Here is a 21,540-nt window from a genome sequence, read left to right on the forward strand (position 1 = left end):
AAAAGATTTTTCTTTAAAAGATGTCTAATGTACAAAACTGCTAATGTTTATCTTTAAAAATGTCTAATTTTTAGTATAATCTATACTATACACTAAATTTGGTTATAAATAAATTTCTTAATAATATCACTGCAGATTTTCAATAACACATGAAAATGAATACATAATATTACAAAAGATGTGAGTTTTCAAAAGTACAAGATTTTGGTTACTATTCAAAATATAAGTGTTTCTTCAAAATTTTAAATTTATTTTTTCTAGAACATATTTAGAAACACTATCCTTTAAAAAATATATAAATTTTATGTATTAATTAAATTTCACATATGAATATAGGTTTTTGACATTTTCGACAGTGAGGTTTTTGACGTGACGGTTTAAACCATGGTTTAAACTGTCAAAAACTGTCACATGTCAAAAACCTGCCAACCCTGATATGAAGTCAATTTATAAATTAAACTTAATTATTAATATTACAATAAGGTACTTATCCCTGCCCTCTCATTTGAAAACCCTCCCATAAAAACATGAAAAACCCAGAAAAGTCCAATAAAACCCAGCCAGGTTGGGTTTTTTGCAACCCTGGCTTAACGCGCTTTCTTTAAGCTGATTTTATAGTAAATATAAATGATTTTTTTTAAAGTTATTTCCGCTTTTCTACGTGATTTCGAAAATCCCGAATTTCCATTTCGACGAGAGTTTCAGATCTAGTCTCTTGCACTTTATTTGTGAGGATTTCATCTTAAATCTAAGTGATATTTTATTATTATTTTTTTGCAATTCTTTCTTTTTTTTCAACAATTTTTTTCGGCAGCTATTGCTATGCGTTCCCACGTATTATACAAAAATTCCAATTATTCTATTACGACATGCAAATTTCAAATCATGCATTTGACACGCTTTATTCGTGCTGAGTTCAGCATAAATATATTTCCCCCCAATTATTTCAATACTTTTCCACATGATTCTGACTATCCCGTTATTTAACTATGATTTTATTACGGCACGTGATCGTTAATCGCGCAATTAAATAATCACTTTTTGATACGGTATTTCGGTACAGTTTTATCGTAAATCCTAGTTATCTTTCCTTCGTTTTTATTTCCGCAACGAATATGATTTGGTCGACTGATTTGGTGATTTGGTCAAAAACCAAATATTTGGCAAAAAAAAAGAAAAAATCGACTGAACGCAGTACAATTGGGGCCAAATAGCAAAATCTTTTACTGCTACTAAACACTGAAACTAAAATTTTAATGCTCAGAATAATATTTCCTGGAAAAACGTATTCATAAATTAACTCTAAAAAGAACGTCTTTGTCAATCAAGAACCTTTTTGAAAATGTCGAAAAACGAAACAGAGAACATAAAAATCAATCTTAATTTTTAAAAAATGTTTTTAAAGCTGAACATCTCAGTTTTTCAATTACCAGAAAAAGCCAAGAAAAAAGAATTAAGTCATTAGAAGTGCTATTAAAAACTACTGCGTTATAGTGACAACGTCTAAAAAAAGTTGTTTTTTTATTTCAAGAAAATAAAAAGATAGAAAAAACGTTCTTAATTTTTAAAATGAAAATCTTATGCCGAAAATCTCAATTTAAATTTTTCTCATTGCCATAATTTTAGAAGAAAAAAAATTGCTATAAAATAAACTTTATTAGTAACTTTACTCTTAAAAAAAATGCTGAGTCATAATAAAAATGCCCAAAAAAAGAAAAAACAAATTTTTCTTAGTTCCTGAAACAAACCTTTAATACTGAAAATCATACTTTTCTATGTCACTGGTTATTTATATTACAGTACAGGAAAAGAGTGATAATAAATTAATACTATGAGACGTTCTGCTAAAATGTTGGGTTATAATAAAAGCAGCAAAAAATGGAAAAAATTCCTTCTCAATTCTCAAAGTATCGAAAAAATGACAAAATTGTCTGATTATAACTTTTTTTTAAAAAAAGTAATATTTATAAAAATTCAAAAATAAAATAAAAACTTAGAAAAATACATTTCTAAAAAATATTTTGCCGAATATTTGACTGATCATTCAACCAACTGAATTTTTCACAGAATGGCCAAATACTCGCTACTACATCCCTCCCTAATTTAAATGCAATGTTATTTCAACTAGAGAAATTCATAAAATGGCGGAAAACGTGAATTTTTAAACTGCTCACTGTTTGTAGTTTAGATTTCAATTTTTTGTTGCTTAAGTGATCTTTTTCGATAAAAAAAAGGAAAATGTTTACGATATAAAAAATCTAATAATTAATAAAATAAAATAATAAAGTACATTACAAAATAAGCATTGAATTTTATTTTGAACTATCACAGTTTTGCTTTTATTTTAGGCTTTTGTTTAAAACCTATAAATTTTCTTCAATTAAAATATTTAATTTGAATTTATAATACTTAAATATGACTAAACTTTTTCCTACTTTCATTCTGTGGGCATTGCAGTTTTTTTTTATTTATTTATTTTTTATTTTTCGTATTGCATGATATAATCAAAAAAAATCATTTCTTTTCTTCAATGTTTATTTATTTTGATAAATCTATTGTTCGTATAATAAAAATAGCAAGTTTTTTTCTGTAAAGAAGTAAAAAGTATAAGTTTTTTTAATTTTTAAATGAATTCTAATAATGGAACACTACTAAGTTATTGATATTACTAAGTTTATTGATAAAAAAAGTGGAACGCCAATATTTAAATAAACATTACTACATTTGTCATTAACACGTCTAAATACATGTGCGGCCCTTCGTTAGCCAACCTGATGTGCAAGTGGCCCTTCACTCAAAAAGGTTATGTACCATAAACAATTTCACATTGATTTTTTTGTAAGTTAATACATAACTCTTAAGACAAAGGCAATAGTTGTATTAGGCCTATAAACTGTTAAATTAAAATTTTAATATAAGTCAAATCGTAACTAAAATTTTAATCATTTATAATTGTTGGGGAAGAGGTTATTCCTCATGTGTTGAAAGAAGAAAAGAAATATTGTAATATCAGTGCTGGAATTTGATATCTAGTACAACCGGCCAATCCTCTCAGTTAAAGCATATACCCAGCTTCAAAAAGCTGCTAAGTGGACACAATTGAGACAAAAAAAAATTGATGGACCTTGATGTTGAGAAATAAAGGGGTAGACTACATTTAAGGGTGCCCCTTGATTCTCGGTAAGTTGTGATCATGGTTGACCGCCAAGCTGGATGATGTTGAAACTCAATCGTGATTCTGATTGGTTTAGATTTTAGCGCTATTTTTCAAAGGTATTCAAGTTCAAGGGTATATGTAATTTCAGAGATCCGTTAGCTCTTCATCGGATACCGCCTGGTAAGATTACTTTTGCCTCTGGTCAATAAGATCGAAGGTATTTGGGCAGTCATAAAAAGACTTTAGCAGACCCTGACTAAGGCTGTGGCAGTTGCCCTAGATCCCCACATCAAATAGAATGTTTATTTTAGGTTTCATTCTTTCATGAACTTTTTTTAAACAAAATATCAGTACAATGTAAAATACGTGAGTTTTATGTTAGCTTATTCATTAATCTATCGCATGAACACAAAAAATCCATATTTCATATTATATGGCTTTTTAGTATGAATTCATTTAAAGTATAACAATTAAGATGGACAAATTTGGCCAATCAAAAGTCTTCTTACTACATATCGTGAAATATGATATGTTTACAAAAATACAGGCCTGACTGAGCCATCGTAATTGCAAAAATTAAGCTGAATTTTTCCCAAATGTCAGCAAGGATAAGAATTTTCCGCAGCTATATTACAAAGTTAACAATCAAAAAAATTGCATTCGGCATGATGTACTTAAAAATGTCAAAAAAATCAATAAAATGGACAGAATGATATTTCGTCTGACCATCGTAGAGAGGGGGATATTTGTAGCTATTTTAGGTTCCAGTCAATTTTCTTGTCATATAATGAGGTGAAAAATTTAAATACCTCCATAAAGTTCAGTTCTTCATTACTGAAATAGTGAAGCTGGAGACTGAAGTAGTTCTTGCCCTGGGTCCCAAATAGGCTAAGTCGGGCCATGGACTTAGTACCATGGACGTCATTTTTTATTCTTTTTTCGCCGAATTTATGTGGCGATGGAGGTACACAGATTCTATACACAGTACACAGATAAATTTAGACAGTATCTAACAGCTATTAGAGAATTCGGTGCAGCTAAATCTGAGGATATTCAAGATGAATGAAGTGAGTTTTTTTTTTCATTTTCTTTCTGTGCTTAATCCATTAATTTTTGTTTCGATTCAAAAGGCATTTTATTGAGTCTATTAATTTTGCTCATATCGGGCTGATGTTTTGTTGAAATTTTCCAATGTTCTATTAAAATATCATTATATTTTGGCAGTCATTCCTGTTACCACGCGCAAACAGGAATGGCACCAAACATAAGACGCCAATTTCGCCAAGGGGCACCCTCAAGTATATTTTTAGTGATATTTATTCTCAAACAATAAAATCTAAATGGATATGTTACGTCATCTAAAAACATTATCTTAAAGGGAAGTTTAAGACATTTATCAATAAACATACGATAAAAACAACAATTTCAAAAACAAAAGAAATGGATACATACAATTCTTCAAGGTTTCGTTGCTTGTTAATGCAATTCTTTACGTCAATGGAATGCACACCTCTTTTGCAACAAGAGATAAACAGCACACCAATAGAAGTATTGAAAAAAGCACTTTGTACAGTACACATTATCTTACATAAATTTACAGATTTTTTGAATTCACGAGCCAAAGAAAGACATTCATCTTATTCGAATTATTCAGTCATGGCGCCTATAATCGCTTTTAACTGTTTAGTTTTGTGACAAACAATTCTAAAAATTTGTAGTAATGCTCGTCGCTCTCTTTTCAAATTCCAGTGTAAACCCCCTCTAAGCTACAAACTACAAAATTTTATTAGTGAATGTGTTCATGTGTTCTATACGTTTCGTAAATCGAGCAAAACTAGGCAAACCGAAATGAACTAATAAATGCGATTTGTTTATTTTTCAATTTTGTGTATTTAAATAATTTTTTAAAGTGATAAGTCTTAAGAAATTAGAGTTTTAAGATATACTAAAGAATTAAAATTTAAGTCGCAATTTTTATTAGTTTAATTAAATATTTATTTTTGATTATTGATGAGTATGAATACTTATGGAAATATATCAGTTTTACCTGTGGAGGTAATGTTTAATTATCTGTAGTAGTGTTCAATAAGTATTGTAGAAAATTGGGTAATAGTTTACAATAGGCAGTACCTCTTATTTTTGGTGATTTACGGGGAACACATTAAAGCATTTTATGTTAACAAGGAATATTGGAAACATTTAATATGGATGTTAATTTATAATCTTCTTAAAATTATTAGGAAAACTGTATTAACATAAATACAAGCACGAAGCTTTACAAAACAATGAAAATTGCTCTTATCTGTGAATTTCATTAAAATTTCTTTTCTTCATCATCAGAGGAGTGAAACTTGTATAGGCATAAAGTCCTAGAGTGAATCAGCTTCAGTGAGCTTATGCAATACTGGGGGATATTTTCGTATCGTGATCTGTAGCTGCAACTACAAGGTGCCGAATAGATTTTAAACTTGCAATTTAAAGAAAAAAAACCTGAAGATGTTTGCTGGTTTGGGGTGGCTACGAGTTATACCTTTCGGGCTGATCCCATTCTGTGATGCTTTTTTTTAGTTTCTCATAAACCACTGCCCGGAAGTTGCAAAGACTTGGCGATTATTCTGCCACAGATCATGATGTGGAAATCTCCCCTCTGTGAACTTCATTAAAATTTATTTTCTTCAACTTCAGAAGAGTGCGGCTTGTATACATTGCATAAAGTCCTAGATCAGCTTCCATGACCTTATGCAATACCAGTGTTTCCTATTAAATTTTTCAAAATACGAGTCGTAGATTTCTTCGGATGACTGGCAAAAATTGAAATTTCTCGCCAAGGGGGCCCCGATTCTGCACTGGAGCCAAAAATTGAAATAACATTACTGTAATGCGTGTACAGTGGGTATTTTCATTCATGCAGATACCATCGCTTAGGGGCTAAAACGATTTAAAGTAAAAAGAATAAGTAATGATTTGTCTGGTGGTGGCTACGAGTTATAAAATTCGAGTTGCACCCCCTTCTGTTTTTATTTTATTTTTTGCGTGCCACTGCCCAATCGTCGCCGAAATTTAGTGCAAGAATTATTATTTACAAGATCTCTTCTTGGAAAGTTTCATTCTTCTTTAAGCAACATCCTACCAAAGCCAAGCACCTACCCCCATTTTTAAGGCATTATCTTTTATTGCAAATTCTTGACTTATTCGTTTCACTGCAGATTGCAATTCAAAATTAGTGTACGCAATACTATTTCAAGTGTATGATCAGGGGTTTGTTTAGGAGAAACTTGAGTCCTTTAATTATTGATCTGTTATATTGGGTCTTTTCAAATTATTTCATCTGAAAAATGAACTTTTTATAATATCTTCATTTTCTTAGCAAACAAATTAACTTTAAAAAAAAAGAACATAAAAAAGATAAGTTAAAAAATTATTAGAAAAACATATATTCATCACCAAGAGGATATATCATGTCCAGGTGATTAAGAAATACCGAAGTAGAATCAAATTTTAAGTACAGTACACTCTCGATTATCCGTGCGCGCATTATCCGGTTTGCGAATTATCCGTGCTCATTCCGGAGTCACACGGAAAATATAAAGAGAAACATTTTAAAGATTAAAAAAAATTTTATTCATGAAGTTATAACAGTACCAAATTTTTGAAAGCAATATCCGTTATTGGATTGAAGTATATCGAATATCAGCAGCATGGTCAAAGGTAAAATCGTCTACTTTATCACGATCTTGGAGAAAGATAATATCGCTTGATGAGCAATCTTCTTCAGATGTTCAAGAAAAATATGATAACAGTATTCTCGAACAAGCAAAAGAAATCTGAGGTTTCGAAATTCTTGACGAAGAAAATTTTGAAGATTGGTTTCAAAGTGATGCATGTGAGCCTGACTTCCAGTATTTGACAGATGAAGACATCGTTATGTTGTTAAATCAAATAGTGATGATAGTAACTGATGCAGAAGATGTAGTAAATGAGGGAAATACAATTTCTATTTCTGCTGCTCTGTGGAAATTTTATTAGATTATATGGGAGGATTTGCTTACGTTGACATTACTGTGGTTCGTAAAACATATGACGAAGACGCATTACACAATTTTATAAAAGGAAAATTCCTAGTTTGATGTTATACAGCATGCAAATGTCAGTAATTTTTATATTTTTTGTACTAATGATTTTTTCTCTAATTAAAAGAGTTTTCGGATTATCCATGTTTTTCGATTCTCCGTGCTCCCTGTCCGGTGATTAACCCGGATAATCGGGAGTGCACTGTATCTGATTTTTTTTAAATTCATTCCCTCGAGAACTATTCAACCGATTTCACTCAAACTTATATTTTAAAATTACATTCTTTAAAATGATTCAAAAAATTTTATACCTTACGATTCAAAATATTTTTGACCATCCTTAAATAAAATAATTAAAAATAATATATATTTACTAAAAGTTATTTTTTCCATGGATTAACAAATTTTATAATTGTTTGTAAAAGTTTTTCAATTAGCCCAAAAAGTTCTCGAGATATAGAGAAATACGCAAAAAGTATAATTAACATAAATGGTCCAAACTTTGGAGCTCTCTCCTGATCAAACTATTGGGATCATATTTCCCAGATTGCGGATACCCTATATTTTGAGGATCAGAAATCTGAATCTGACGAGAAAAAAATGTGTTTATTCAGAGTAAGTATGCTTTTGTGTCAGATTTTGTAACTTAAAATATCATCGGAGCTTATTAATTAGCATACTTGAAGTGACCCCCTCAAGACTTTAAGATTGAATTGTAGAACGCGAACAATCCAATCATTAGATCAAAAGTTATTCAGGGTGGTCCTTTTTTTCCTGTACTGTACAGTAACTTATTTTCAATAGATTTTGTTTTATTGTATATAAAAGTAATGAAACTTAGCATTTTTTTTCTATTTATCCCAGGTTATTTAAAAAAATTAGCGAAAAAGTTTTCTTCACAGAATTTTTAAAACTATTGAATTCATGGCAATATTGTTTAAAGATGAGTTCAATGTATATTGTTGTTAATGTACGTTGCACAGTTTAAATTAAAATGAGTGATTTTTCAACTAACTTTTACAAGTAGGCAAATGTTATAAAATTTATTGATCCATCTATTCCAACAGAAAATAGAAAACAATTTGAATTTAAGGGAACTTTTCTTATTCAAACAATGATGTTTATTAAAATTAAAGTAATTTTCAGTTATTATAATGGTTATCATTACTTCATATTCATATCCAACTTAAAAAATTTTTGTCCGACACCAAAGTAAAAAACTTCAAATTTATTGTATGTCATCAAGTTAAAAACTGCATAGCATTTCTTATTACAAATGTCAGCTTCTAAATTCAGTCAAGGTTACATTTAAATTACTTATAAATTCACAGAGTTTAGACAATTTGTAAATGAATAATCCTTTTTGCTTTCATGTGATTTACATCAGACAAACATTTCTAAGGAGACTTTTACGACGGACCCTTTGCTTGCCCTGGATTTCTTGAGAGTGTATGGAATCATTGATAATGTCTAGCTGCCGCTGGACAGTGAGGGGATTGGTCACACACACACACACACACATCTGACAATCAATCCATTTAATTTCATTTTATTATAATAAGTTTTTATGAAACAAATTGCTTTTTTTCATAGATTATGATTATAAACTGAATATTTTATGATTATAAACTTATATCTTATAACAAAATTTTTTTCTAAGCATTTTATTTAATTTAAAAAAAAATAAATCATCCAAACTAAGAAGTCGTGTGATTAGATTCTTTAAATATTTTAATCTTAAGTGAGGGGAAAAAAAATTATGTAAAGAATTTTATCTATGGAATATGCTACAAGAAATTTGACAATTTTGCATTTGCGACATTCATTTTTGAATACTGAATATTGCTGATTCAAAACAAACAACATTATTTAAACATTCGATTTTAGATATTGGTTTAAAGAAAATATGATTAATGAATTTTTAACGAGCATTGTTTGGATGAAATACAGTATAAAATGGCTCTATATTGAAATGTAAATAAATATAAAAATTTATTTATGTATTATCGACCTGAATTATTTATTTTGCGTAATAAAAATACTTTAAACAGTACTTATCCAAGGTTTTTTGGATCTTCTGTATTGATGCAATTCTGTACACTTCGAGCAAAAGCTACTTAAAGTAACACCTTAAAACATTTTTTATTCAATAAAAACAATTTTTCCTACAAGTTAAACATATTATTTTCTAATCATCTATCTTAATTTTTTTTTAAATTAATGTTGTACCAAAACATTAAATATTTAAAAAAAAAAATCTTGCTAAGTTGTTAAAATAAATTTAGTCTGGCTTTTCAAGATGATATATTAAAAAAATAAAATTTTGAACAAAATAGTTTATAATATTGACACTTTATGAGAAAAAAACCCGCTAATCCGGAAGTTTTAAGATTTTTACCCCCAAAAATTTGCGAAATTTGAAACCTGATTTTAGTGGCTATTCTATAATAGTAAAATCACGTGATCGATGGAGAGATACAATAAATTTAATTCTTTACAATGCAGCAATATAGATTTAGCTGAAATATAGTGTATATTTAATTCAGTGATGCTTAGGCATTTTTTAGTACAGACAGCAATACCAGCAGAATGATTATAATTTCTAGAAGAAAAAAAATCATAATTATTGATTGAAGAAAAACTTTTTTCGTTATTGCAAATCAAGTTTCAATCAGAATTATTAAAGCTGTATTATCAAGTGAATTAAGAAATAGAATTATCAAGGTTAGAGCGTAAACTTATTTTGCATAATTATTTATTTCGTCATTGAGATTTTGGTTTTTCTTTATTGCAACTCGAATTATTAAAACTATATTATCAAGTGAATTAAGAAATAGAATCGTCTAAGTTCAAAGTTAGAACGTAAACTTATATTCGTAGGCAAAATATTAATTATGAACTTACAGGTAGACGTTAGAGAGTGATTTAATTTATCATTATTTTCAATTGTTTAGAACAGATTGAGATATTTTATTGATTCAATGGAATATTATTCAGATCTGTTGTTTTTACATGGACGATTCATCTTTTCGAATTAATATTTTCCCGTTTTGAATCCAACTGAACTTAAATCTCTTTTTCAACTTTAGTAACCCATGTGTGATAAAATATAGTTTTAAGTTTGGGAGTTTTTTGAATTAACTTCATTAATTTTATAAACTCATTTAATGAAGTGGATGCCACAATGAAACATGGATTAACTTCATATGCTGTTAGCTTACGATTTTAGTATATAATTTTTATAATTTTTTTCAATAAATCATCTCGTATTGTTATGGATTTTTTTGTTATTGTCGTAGGCTATTAAGGCAAGTGGCTCGATTGTTCTTGTTTTCCAGTGACGCCATCTGCAGCCAAGTATTCGACTTCTGCCATACCCGTTCGTCGCACCCATTTATAGTGCTGACCCATTCACACATCTGTTCATTTATCCACATATTGTAATTTTGACCTGAACCAGAGAACGATCAATCTCTAATTCAGTATCCCCAGATGCATAATTTGTTATGGAAACATGGAGGACTTTGTGACTCGATAGATTTACCATGCACCTGTCACCATTTACTACACGAGGAGTTTTCGGCCATCTGGATTCGAACTCCCGTTCTCACAAACGTTAGTCCAGCGCCCTGCTAACCAGGCTATCCCGGTCTGTTAAGGATTTTACTTGAGCAATATTGAGATTTTGGTTTTTCTTTATTGCAACTGGAAAATCGGTGCGCTGTAATTAAATGCTCAGCTATGTTGGTATTTGAAAGAGTATCAAGCTGGGATGTTATTTATGAGATGTTTTCTTTTTAGATTTAGGTAAGTTACTAAGCTTCCTTTAGTTCACTGATTTCTTTTTTTAATACCAAGTTTTTGTGACTTAGTTTATCATTCCTTGTTTTTGCAGATTTTTGTTTGTGAATCGGTCAATTCAGTGAATTCGTTATATTTATGAGATGAGTTCTTTGTTTTGCCATAATATAAAATATCATAAATATCTGGATTGTGACTTGATAAGTTTCAATGTAGACGAACGACATTATTGAATCAATATTATAGTAATTAACTTCATTTTACTTGTCCAGTGCACAAAATAAAAACTTACCACCCTGAATAACTTTCGATCTAATGATCGGATCTTCACCTTCTAGCACTCGGTCTTCCTGGTTGGAGGGGGTGACCTCAAATATGCTAATTAATTAGTGCACACAAAAAGTACATTCTCTTAATAAATTTATATATTTTTTCGACGGAATCGGATTTCTGACCCCCAAATTATAGGGGGAACAATTTGGGAAATAATGTCCCTATAGTTTCGCCAGGAGAGCGGTCGAAAGGTTAGACTCCTTAATGTTAATTTCCCTCTTGCAGCGGCTGTTCTGGATGATAGTGCGAACAGTTCTGAAGAGAGAGAGAGAGAGCAAGATACACACAGATAGACAAACTCTTCATTTTATTATCAAAGATGCAAAATTTCACAAAACCGGAACCTTATTTTCATACTTTCTTAACTCTTGCTTACATAATATGATTATACACTAATTTTCGATTCACAAAATTATGAATAGATTCTTCACTAATTTATTAACACGGGACGGGTTCTTTCAAAAAGTCTGGACAGATACTTAAAAATATCAGGCTGTTTTAAAGTTGCCATTAAGGACAATAAGGTTTCTTCAAAAAGAAAATTCAAGTTTCTTTTAAAACAAAAAGGCAACCTTTTTATTCTGGACACATTTCTGGTACTCTCAAAAAGTTTGGACAGATACTTGAAAATATCAGGCTGTTTTAAAGTTGCCATCAAGGACAATCAGGTTTCTTCAAAAAGAAAATTCAAGTTTCTTTTAAAACAAAAAGGCAACCTTTTTATTTCTTAGATTTTATTATATTAGGCTTCAGTTTATTCTGTTTTTATTATTATTATTTTTTTTTTTCATGTCTGTTTGTTTTATGATTACCTTTTAACAGTAATACTCTTATTACAGGTGATTGAAAAAATTTTCCTCTATCTCTCTGCCAATGACAAACTGAATGTTTCTTTGGTCTGTAAGCAATGGTTGAATATAATTGATCAACCTAAACTTCTAAGAAATTTACTTGTCTTTGTCAAATATAATACAACATGCATCATTCATTCAACTTTCACACGCAATTTTAGCCACTTTATTTTTGATGATCTTGACATTACGTTTGAATGCGTTAATTTTTTCTTGAAACATGGGCAATATATAAAGTTCATAGCATTTAAAAATTGCAGCATTGAATTGAAAGCTGAGTCAGGGTGTAAGAATTTAAATATTTGTCCTAATCTAGAGTCTCTAGAGTTTGAGGATTGCTTTTTAGACATTTTCTATCATCTTCCGTGCCTGAAAGAACTATCTGTCAGTAGCGAAGAAACTTTTTCTATCACTGATAGAGTTCTTTATGTATTTCAAAAAACAATGCCCCATCTGGAAAGATTTGTGCTCCACCATCCTGCAGCTTCTGCGAATGTTGTTATCAAAAGATTTTATCCGAGACAAAAGAAATGGACTGAAAGACCATCTGACTTAATTCTGACCCTTCCTGCCATTCGTGATTTTGTTCACACCCGATCCAAAACATTGATTCACCTTTCTATAAGGAACAAAGATATGCAACCTAATTATGCCCTGAGTTTATTTAAAAGTGAACATTTTAAACTGAGACGTTTGTTTTTGAATAAGTTGTTTGAGTGTGTTAATATTATCCCCCAAATATGCCAATACCAAACTTCATTAACAGAGCTACATTTAACTTGTTTACAGATCAGTGATGCCGCCATAAAGCTAATCTGCTCCATTTTACCATCCCTCGAAGCTTTTACGATGCAAAATAATCTATTGTTAGATTCTAGCATTGTTGACATTTTCCAATTGAAGTGTTTGCAAACTTTGGGTCTTGAGTCTTGTTCAAACATTAGACTGGAAAGCTTCAACAATGCTCTAAAAGTGTTTCAGCTCCATAATCTAAGATCATTAGATCTTTCATCAACTAAACCAGATGATGAATGTGTTAGAAATGTATTGAGACTAACTCCTAAGCTCTGGTCTCTGAATTTAAGCTCCTGCTTGTGCATTTCTGACGAAACAGTTCATATTATTTGTGTAAAACTGCATATGTTGAGATTTTTGGCCCTCAGCGGCTGTAAGAATGTTACAGATAGCGGTCTGATAAGTTCACAAGAACCAAAAGTGTCTCTCTCCAATATCAAAGGACTCAGAGAATTACACTTGAAAATGTGTCCTAAAATAACTGTTAACGGCTTATTAGAAAGTGTAAAGTTTCTGGAGTTGCAATCTTTACATATTCAAAACAATGAGTTTAATGTTTTAGATACAATGCAACGATTGAAAACTCAAAATCCATCTCTTCGATTTGATCCTTTTTTACTGGCAGAAAAACGGCAGAACATGCTTTACCCTTATTAGTTTTTGCGATATTAAATCCAATAGAAATCAATTTTTTATTATTAACCCCTTTTATCTAGATAATCTAGATAAAATGCTAACTTTCCTGTGCCAAATACCTTAATTTTTTGTTGTCACTAAAATAAAGACATTCAAATTTTTTAGAACTATGAGTTTCCTCTAATGTTTTCTCAAAAGCTCCATCATTCGTCTTCAGAATTTCAAAAACTTTAATTGTTCGTCGAGTCACATTTTCTGCTTTAATTAAATCCAGGTTTCTTTCTTGCAATGCTTTAGAACATAGAAATTTCTGTCAAAATATCAATCATGAAGGGCCAGATATTTTAAGGGAGTTTTTATTTTCTAGATATTTTTGCATGACTGCGAATTTTTCATTTGATTTGAAGAACAAATGCAGAGATAGATAAGCAGTCAAATTGCAGTTGCAAGTTAAAGAGCATGCTGCCTTAAAACACATCCAATCTTAATGATTTCAATTCCAGTCTGCTCTGAGATATTGACTTGAAAAGTTCAATCTGATTTTTGTTGGATTGGGTAAAAAATTTATAAATTTTATCAATTAAGAACTTAAAATGGTTAACTTCTTTGATTGAATAATCTAAAACAAAATGAAGGCGATGATTTAAACAATACCAGACTCTAACATTCGGAAAACAACTCAGAATTAGAACAATGTCCCAACCATTAATCGGCTCTATCAGAACAAAATGTAATTAGATTTCATTTTAAATTATCGTTGTCAAATCCTACGCTGTTTAAAGTTTGCATTAGAATTTCTGGATCTTTCACTTGAATAATAATTGCTAAAACTGGTTTGCTTGAGACAGAAAACCTCATCAATAATGCAAATTTTTAAGTCCTTTTCTATTATTTTATCAAATATTTCATTTTTTATTTCGTTGGAAATAAAGTCCACAATTTAGCAATCAGTCATTATGTCTTAGCATATGGTACTAAGTGACTAGTTTTGCACACTTTTCGTTAACTAGCCGAAAAATGCATTGTTCTATTTTTATCAATAATAATAATTTGTCCCATTTTTCTCTATAAGTGGGATATTTCTTCTTATATTGTTATAGGATTAATATTACTAATTTTTAATTGTGCTAGTTATATTTTACTATTAATTTAATAAAAGAGATTGAAATTTTATTTTAATTCTTCAGTTTATATTGTTATTTTTCTAAAAATCCTAAAAAGATGACTGTATAAAATTGTCGCCTTACTATTTTATGTATTCTCATTGGACAAAATCAATTGATATTATAATTATTATATTTTTTGGTAAGCAAATATGTTAACTAAACATTTTTACCAGTCATCAGCTTACAATTAATGAAAGTTAAAAGAATAATGTTTATTTACCTCTTAATATTGTACTCAGTTATTATTAAGTTTTTTATTATTATTCAAGATTTAAAAGTTTTGTTCCATGACATTATTAAATTACGGAAAGTAATCGAATTAATAATTAATGATTAAAATTATATGACCTTATTTTGCAACATTTTATGATAAAAATATTTAATTACTGTGTTACTATTATTAAACGTTTAATTAGTTTTGTTTATTTGTTAATGAGTTGTATTTACTTTTATACTAAAATTTACATAAAACTATGTTCAATCAATATATGTTATTAACAAAAATATTTTAAATTTAGAAACAAATTGATATGAAACTTTTTGCACTATTATCAATAAATTAATAAAAAATCATGTATTACAATCTATTATTAAAAAATATTAAACAAATTTTTAAAATAAATAAAACAAGAGTATAAATTTAAAAAAGTTTGTGGATGAAATTACAGTGTTCTTCCTAACATTGCCTTTTTATTCGTATTCCAATTTTAAAAAAATTAATGACTCACCGTTTAAATAATAATTACACACTGATAAAATCATTTGTGTGAATAGGTTTAATTCTGATTGCTATTACATTTTTCTTCAAAGGGCATATTAATGTATTTTAAGTGATTTTAAATTCTAAAATTATTTTTTAAATAAATACCTTTTTTTAACAAAACTGTGCCTTTGAATGTTCAATTTTTTCATAATTTTCTGTTTATATTATAGATAAAGCTTTCAAATTATTATGTTAGATAAAAAAAAAAAAGATTAGATTTATCAATTAAACATATTTTTAAGTTTACTTTTTTTGAAAAAAAAAAATTATATGCTCTGAGGTTGTCTTTTAGCGTGTCATTGTTTTTTATGAGCTATGTATTTTTCTCTTGTTTTGATAACGAGTGAGAACTACTTTTTGAAATATATACGTAAGAGACGTACATATTAGAGAATGATTTAAAAATTGTTGAGGATCAAATTCACTTATTGCATAATATTAAGCAATTAGATAAACTTTTAGGGTGTTAAGTGAGGAGGAAGCTCCCTTTTTTATTCCTAGGGTGAACTCTGAATTATAATGGTTACTGAGTAAAATTGAAAGGTTTAAATTTTAACTCAATAAACAATAAAATCAGACACTAAATTTGTTGAACCAAAACTATTTGATTACAATACAAAAATTTTGAATCATATAAATCATGATTGCAAGGCAATGATAAAGTCATATTTGTATGTCTAAAAAAAAATATTGATTTATATTTAACATTGTGATAAAGTGTTATTTCTAATATTTATTAAACATTGTGATAAATTGTATTTTTTATGTGTATAATAAATTGTGTGCCAAAATGTTACTTTTTTTTTTACGTGGAATAAGTTATATATTCAATATAGTACTTTTTTATCGATGTGATACATTCTTTTACTACTTCATAATTTCCCCTGCATTTCTTCCACAATTTAGTTGCTTTCCATAATAATAATATAAATGTTACTTCATATGTTATCAATAGATTCAGATTTATCGTGTTATGTCATTATTAACAGTAGATCTTTATGACGCAATCCTTGAATTTTGAGGCTTTGTGTTTTATAGATCGTATCGTTAAACTTATGTATTAAATGCGAAAGTAGTATAAGTCTGTAACAGATCAATCTTAAAATAATTTTTAGTTACTGGCTCTTCAAACGCACAAAAATATGCTCTTAAATATTTATTACTTACAGAAAAACATAAAAAAATTTCTCGAATTAAAGAGCAGATATTTAACAAAACAAATGTATCAATTTTGGTTTGCTGAGCTTTTGAAATGATTATCTCTAATGGTAATGCAAAAAGTTCTTGCTTAGTAACAGAAAATTCTTAACTATAATTTTCATTGTTAACATCCGCGAAGTTAATGTGGTTTATGCAGAATTTTGTGAAGTAGATGTAAAAATAATAATATAAGTATGCTCCCGATTATCCAGGTTAATCACCGGGACAGGTCGCACGGACAATCGAAAAACACGGATAATCCGAAAACTCCTTTTATTAAAGAAAAATTCAATATCAGTACAAAAAATATAAAAATTACTGACATTTGCATGCATAACATCAAACTAGGAATTTTCCTTTTTAAAAAATGTGTAATGCGTCTTCGCCATATATCGATACACATATTTTACGAACCGCAGTAGTGTCACCGTAATCAAATCCTCCCGTATAATCTAATAAAGTTTCCACAGAGCAGCAGAATGAAAAATAGTATTCCATTCATTTACTACATCTTCTGCATCAGTTACTATCATCACTATTTGATTTAACAACATAGCGTTGTCTTCATCAGTCAAATACTGGAAGCCAGGCTCACATGCATCACTTTGAAACCTATCTTCTAAATTTTCTTCATCAAGAATTTCGAAGCCTTAGATTTTTTTTGCTTATTCGAGAATACTGTTATCATATTTTTCTTGAACATCTGAAGAGGATTGTTCATCAAGCGGTATGATCTTTCTCCAAGATCGCGATAGATAACGTAGACGATTTTACCTTTGACCATGCTGCTGATATTCCATATACTGCAATCCAATAACGAATATTGCTTCCAAAAATTTGGTAGTGTTATAACTTCATGAATCAAATTTTTTTAATCTTGCAAATGTTTCTCTTTATATTTTCTGTGTGACTCCGGAATGAGCACGGATAATCGAGAGTGTACATAATAATCATTAATTCTTCTGTAATTGTTTTGTATTACACAACTTATAATTTATTCTTTTTGTTTCTACTCAGTAGTAAATTATAGTTTAGGATATCTAATAAAACAATTACAGTGAAACCTCCAGGAAGGACCAACCTCTACTTACCCCCACTTTTGGGAGGAGCGGAATTTCCGTATTAAAGAAAACCTTTAGGGGAGATCATTAAAACCTCTCCCAGGGACCGGGCAAAACCTCTGCGCCAAATGAGAAAAAGGTCAAAGAAAGAAAGACGAAAAAAATATTTAAAAAAAAAAAACAAATAAGCAGATTAAAATGTAAATATTTGTGTGAGTCTCTTATTTAGAGAGCTCTTTTTGACGATCTTTAAAAGAGATTGACAACCTCATGTTGCTCTCAAATTGGACTAAAGACGATGATTTATCAATTATTTTTAGAGTTGATTATTTTTTAAGTTGAAAGTTAAACTACGAAAAAATAGTTATCTTAGAAAAAACTGAGCATCTCAAACAAACATCTTCTCATCTTTTACAGCTAAACTAATTTTTATGACATAAAAATAAATGAAGACTTGAAAAAAACATCATTTTTTATTTCTTTAAAATTGTTCTATCATTCTTAATTGGTAAATTTGTTTTTACACATAATTATATCAGAAGGGATCATTTGTATTGACTTTAAATTTTAATTCATTGATCCGGTTTTCATGACGTTAACACAAGTAGCATTTCCGGACCAAGAAAATGACACTGACTATTGTTAAATTCGAAAATCATGTACCTTCGATTACATTTTAAAGGTAAATAGAGACCCCCCGAGAGGTTTCACTGTACAAGCATTTTTCTACTTTCGGACAACTTTATACATTGAAAAACAAAAAGTTAAACACAACTGATCGAGGAAGTCATAATGGTTTAAGTTACACAAGTTCATGATGAAAGGTGGCTGTGGTCCACAGCCACCTTTGCTTCCCAAACAATACTTACCCATTGATATAAAGCTGGGTGAACTTCAAGCAGCCATTGGAAATAGAATCCCAGTTTTTCATGACAGCTCAGTGCCTTAACTATTGAGCATTATAGCTCACCGAAAATATATACCTTATGCATATATGTAAAATTTTTAATAAAACATTATAGATAATGATTATAGGTTGATGTTATTGCACTATCAAAATTTTTTGTTTGTATTTGGTCAATCGTTACATTTCCTTTTTGTTCAAAAAATTGTGAAAAATTTTGGTTTGCATTGGGTCAGTCGTTAAATTTCTTTTTTGTTCAAAAATTTTGATTGGAAAAAGATTTTTAAGCTTGCATATACGTAATATTTTTATAAAACATTATAGAGATAATGATTAAATGATATGTTAAAGATTGATATTTTTGCACTATCAAAAATTTTTGTTTGTATTAGGTCGTTAAATTTCCTTTTTGTTCAAAAAATTTTTAAACTATGAAGAAGCAAAGAAATCAACTGATATTTTAGTGTCATCAAAAAAACATCTGAGCCATTCACTGCACGAATTGATTAATTCTATAAACAAAAATATGATGAAATAATATATTGAGCTTTTAAAATCCTCTTGCAATATAAATTAATAATTAGTCATTTAGAGGTGATATTTATTATTTGGGTAATTAATTACACGTATATAGCTAAGACCAAACTAAGGGCTTTGTTTGCCACTTAAATTTCAGATGTTTGAAAAAGCAGAGTTAATTGATTTGTAGAGTAAAAAGCTCATATATTTGTATGCGTACAATATTATTTTTACTAGTTACTGAAATTTTGTGGTTTTCTTTTAAGGACAAGTAGATAAAATTTGCTTTGCAAAAGGCAAGTGTGTAATGTTAAGATGTGTGAAAAAAGTTTTGTTTAATTTGAATGTTTTAAAAGAGTGCTTTATATTTATGAGTTAGAAATTATGTTGAATATTTATTTATTTTGAATTATGTTTTGAGTGTTGAACGTTTTTGAGTGTTTAAATTTAATGAGTGCTAATTTTTTATTAGAGGATCTAGTTATTAGATTATAATTTATATATTTTCTTTAAGTAGATAGTTTTTTTTATTTTAAATAAATAAATTGAGGAGATACAACAAAGAGTCAAGTATTCTTATTTATGCTTATTCACACTTGAAATATTGTTTCTAAACAATTGACAAATTATCCTTTGATAAAAAAAAAATGATTAATTTGAGAAGCAGTAGATTATTCTATTTATTGTTTTAGGTAATTATGATGAAAAATACACTCAGCAAAGAAAAACAAATTCTGACTTTCTCCCGAATGTTTTAATAATTAATTTTTCTGAATTTAGTATCTGGTGGCAGAGCTGCTATGGCGAAGGGGATAGAGCAATTGCATCCCAATAAGGTGACCCAAATTCGAATCCCAGGTTGATAGAAATTCTGTCCCCGATTTACCGTGCCATTGGGCTACCAGTGGGTGGTTTTCCTCTCCATATGTAACACAATTGCAGGTTAGTTTCATTAAAAAAAAATTCTCCTCGAAGGCTAGTATGCCTCAAGAGTTCCCTTGTCTTCTGGGTTGGATTCAAAATTACAAGGCTACGGAGCTGAATATTGATAGTCGTAAGCTCAGAATTGGGTCTACTGTTCAATGAGGGCAATAACATAACATAAAAACTGGTGGCATAAATTGTAATATTCATTTTCTTAAACCTTGAGAAAAAAAAAAATACTTAAATATGCCATTTTAGTTAAAAATGAAATTTTTTTTTTTTTTCAATACTTATTTCTAAACCAATTTTCTTTAACAATAATTTGCACTTTTAGGTACCTTAAAAATAAATTCATTAATTTTCCTTGATGTTTTGAGTATTTTAGTTAAATTTTCTGATTTTCTCAAGATAAATAAAATTTGATGATTTCTTCTTGTTCTGTGGCTACCCAGTATATTACCACTTATAATTTCAACTTTTTCATATATATACAAATATTTTTTAGGAAAGAGTTTTTTATTTTGAAAAAAACTTGATCTTTCAGTTTTTAAGTTTGAAATACGCAATAAAAGTAGCTAAAACTAGGCTATATTCCTATTATGTAATGTGGCTCAAAATAAAAATAACCAAACTTTTGCAAAAGAAAATCGAGATATTTTTGATACACTTATACTAAACTATTTTTAAAAATGAGATCATTGCTACGGTAACTTCGTTTTGTGCAGCATTATTTTTTTCAACTTCCACAACCTAAAAAATTATATATACAGTGATACCTCACGTTAATGACACTCCTGTACAACAGACGCCTCTCAATACGGACATACTTTTAGTTTCCTTTGAATCTTCTGTTAATAAACCAAAACAAACACTTGACAGTCATTTTTGCCCCAAAAGGTTATTTTTTACCTGTTCCTTTTTCTAAATTTGAAAAAAAAAAAAAACTATTTCTGCTTTAAATTCTAAGAAAAAAATATGCAACTTTTCATCATTTCGCCTTATCCACAACTAAAAACATTATTAAGCTATTTAAGTACTTAAGAATCAATCATTTTCCTGTCTCCTTTAGGAGAGAGAATGCCACTGCTCATGTGAAATATTTTGGACAGCAGCATCTTTTGATCTTTTCACCTGGAAGACACAAGTTACGAGACCTCATAAGTTGAAATGACACCCTAAATGCTCTCAATACCTCTTCCCTATTGAAAATTTCTTTCTTCTAGTCAATTTGAAGACTGTATTTATCACAGCTGGGTCTTAAACATAATAAAAACAGAAATCTAGTTTATAACTCTTCAATAGATACAAACTAGTTTATATCTATTTTGACACTTGATAGTCCAGGCCTCCTACCTTACAG

General features: G+C 29.1%; 2 protein-coding genes across 2 annotated transcripts in view; one reads left to right on the plus strand and one right to left on the minus strand.

The window, feature by feature from the left end:
* Positions 1-4,845, minus strand: part of LOC107443186 (O-6-alkylguanine-DNA alkyltransferase) — a 12,018-nt gene extending 7,173 nt beyond the window's left edge. The window contains exon 1 of the mRNA XM_016056974.3: positions 4,610-4,845. Coding sequence (XP_015912460.1) covers positions 4,610-4,737 — 128 coding nt within the window. The 5' untranslated portion in view covers positions 4,738-4,845. The remainder of the gene's footprint in view (positions 1-4,609) is intronic.
* A 152-nt stretch (positions 4,846-4,997) lies between these two features.
* On the plus strand, positions 4,998-19,821 carry LOC107443185 (F-box/LRR-repeat protein 7). The gene is made up of 2 exons (XM_016056973.3): positions 4,998-5,212; positions 12,201-19,821. The coding sequence occupies exons 1-2, from the start codon at positions 5,168-5,170 to the stop codon at positions 13,662-13,664; spliced, it is 1,509 nt and encodes a 502-aa protein (XP_015912459.2). The 5' UTR covers positions 4,998-5,167; the 3' UTR covers positions 13,665-19,821.
* The last annotated feature ends 1,719 nt before the right edge of the window (positions 19,822-21,540 follow it).

This window comes from Parasteatoda tepidariorum, chromosome 8, assembly GCF_043381705.1.
Source record: "Parasteatoda tepidariorum isolate YZ-2023 chromosome 8, CAS_Ptep_4.0, whole genome shotgun sequence".
NCBI lineage: Eukaryota > Metazoa > Arthropoda > Arachnida > Araneae > Theridiidae > Parasteatoda > Parasteatoda tepidariorum.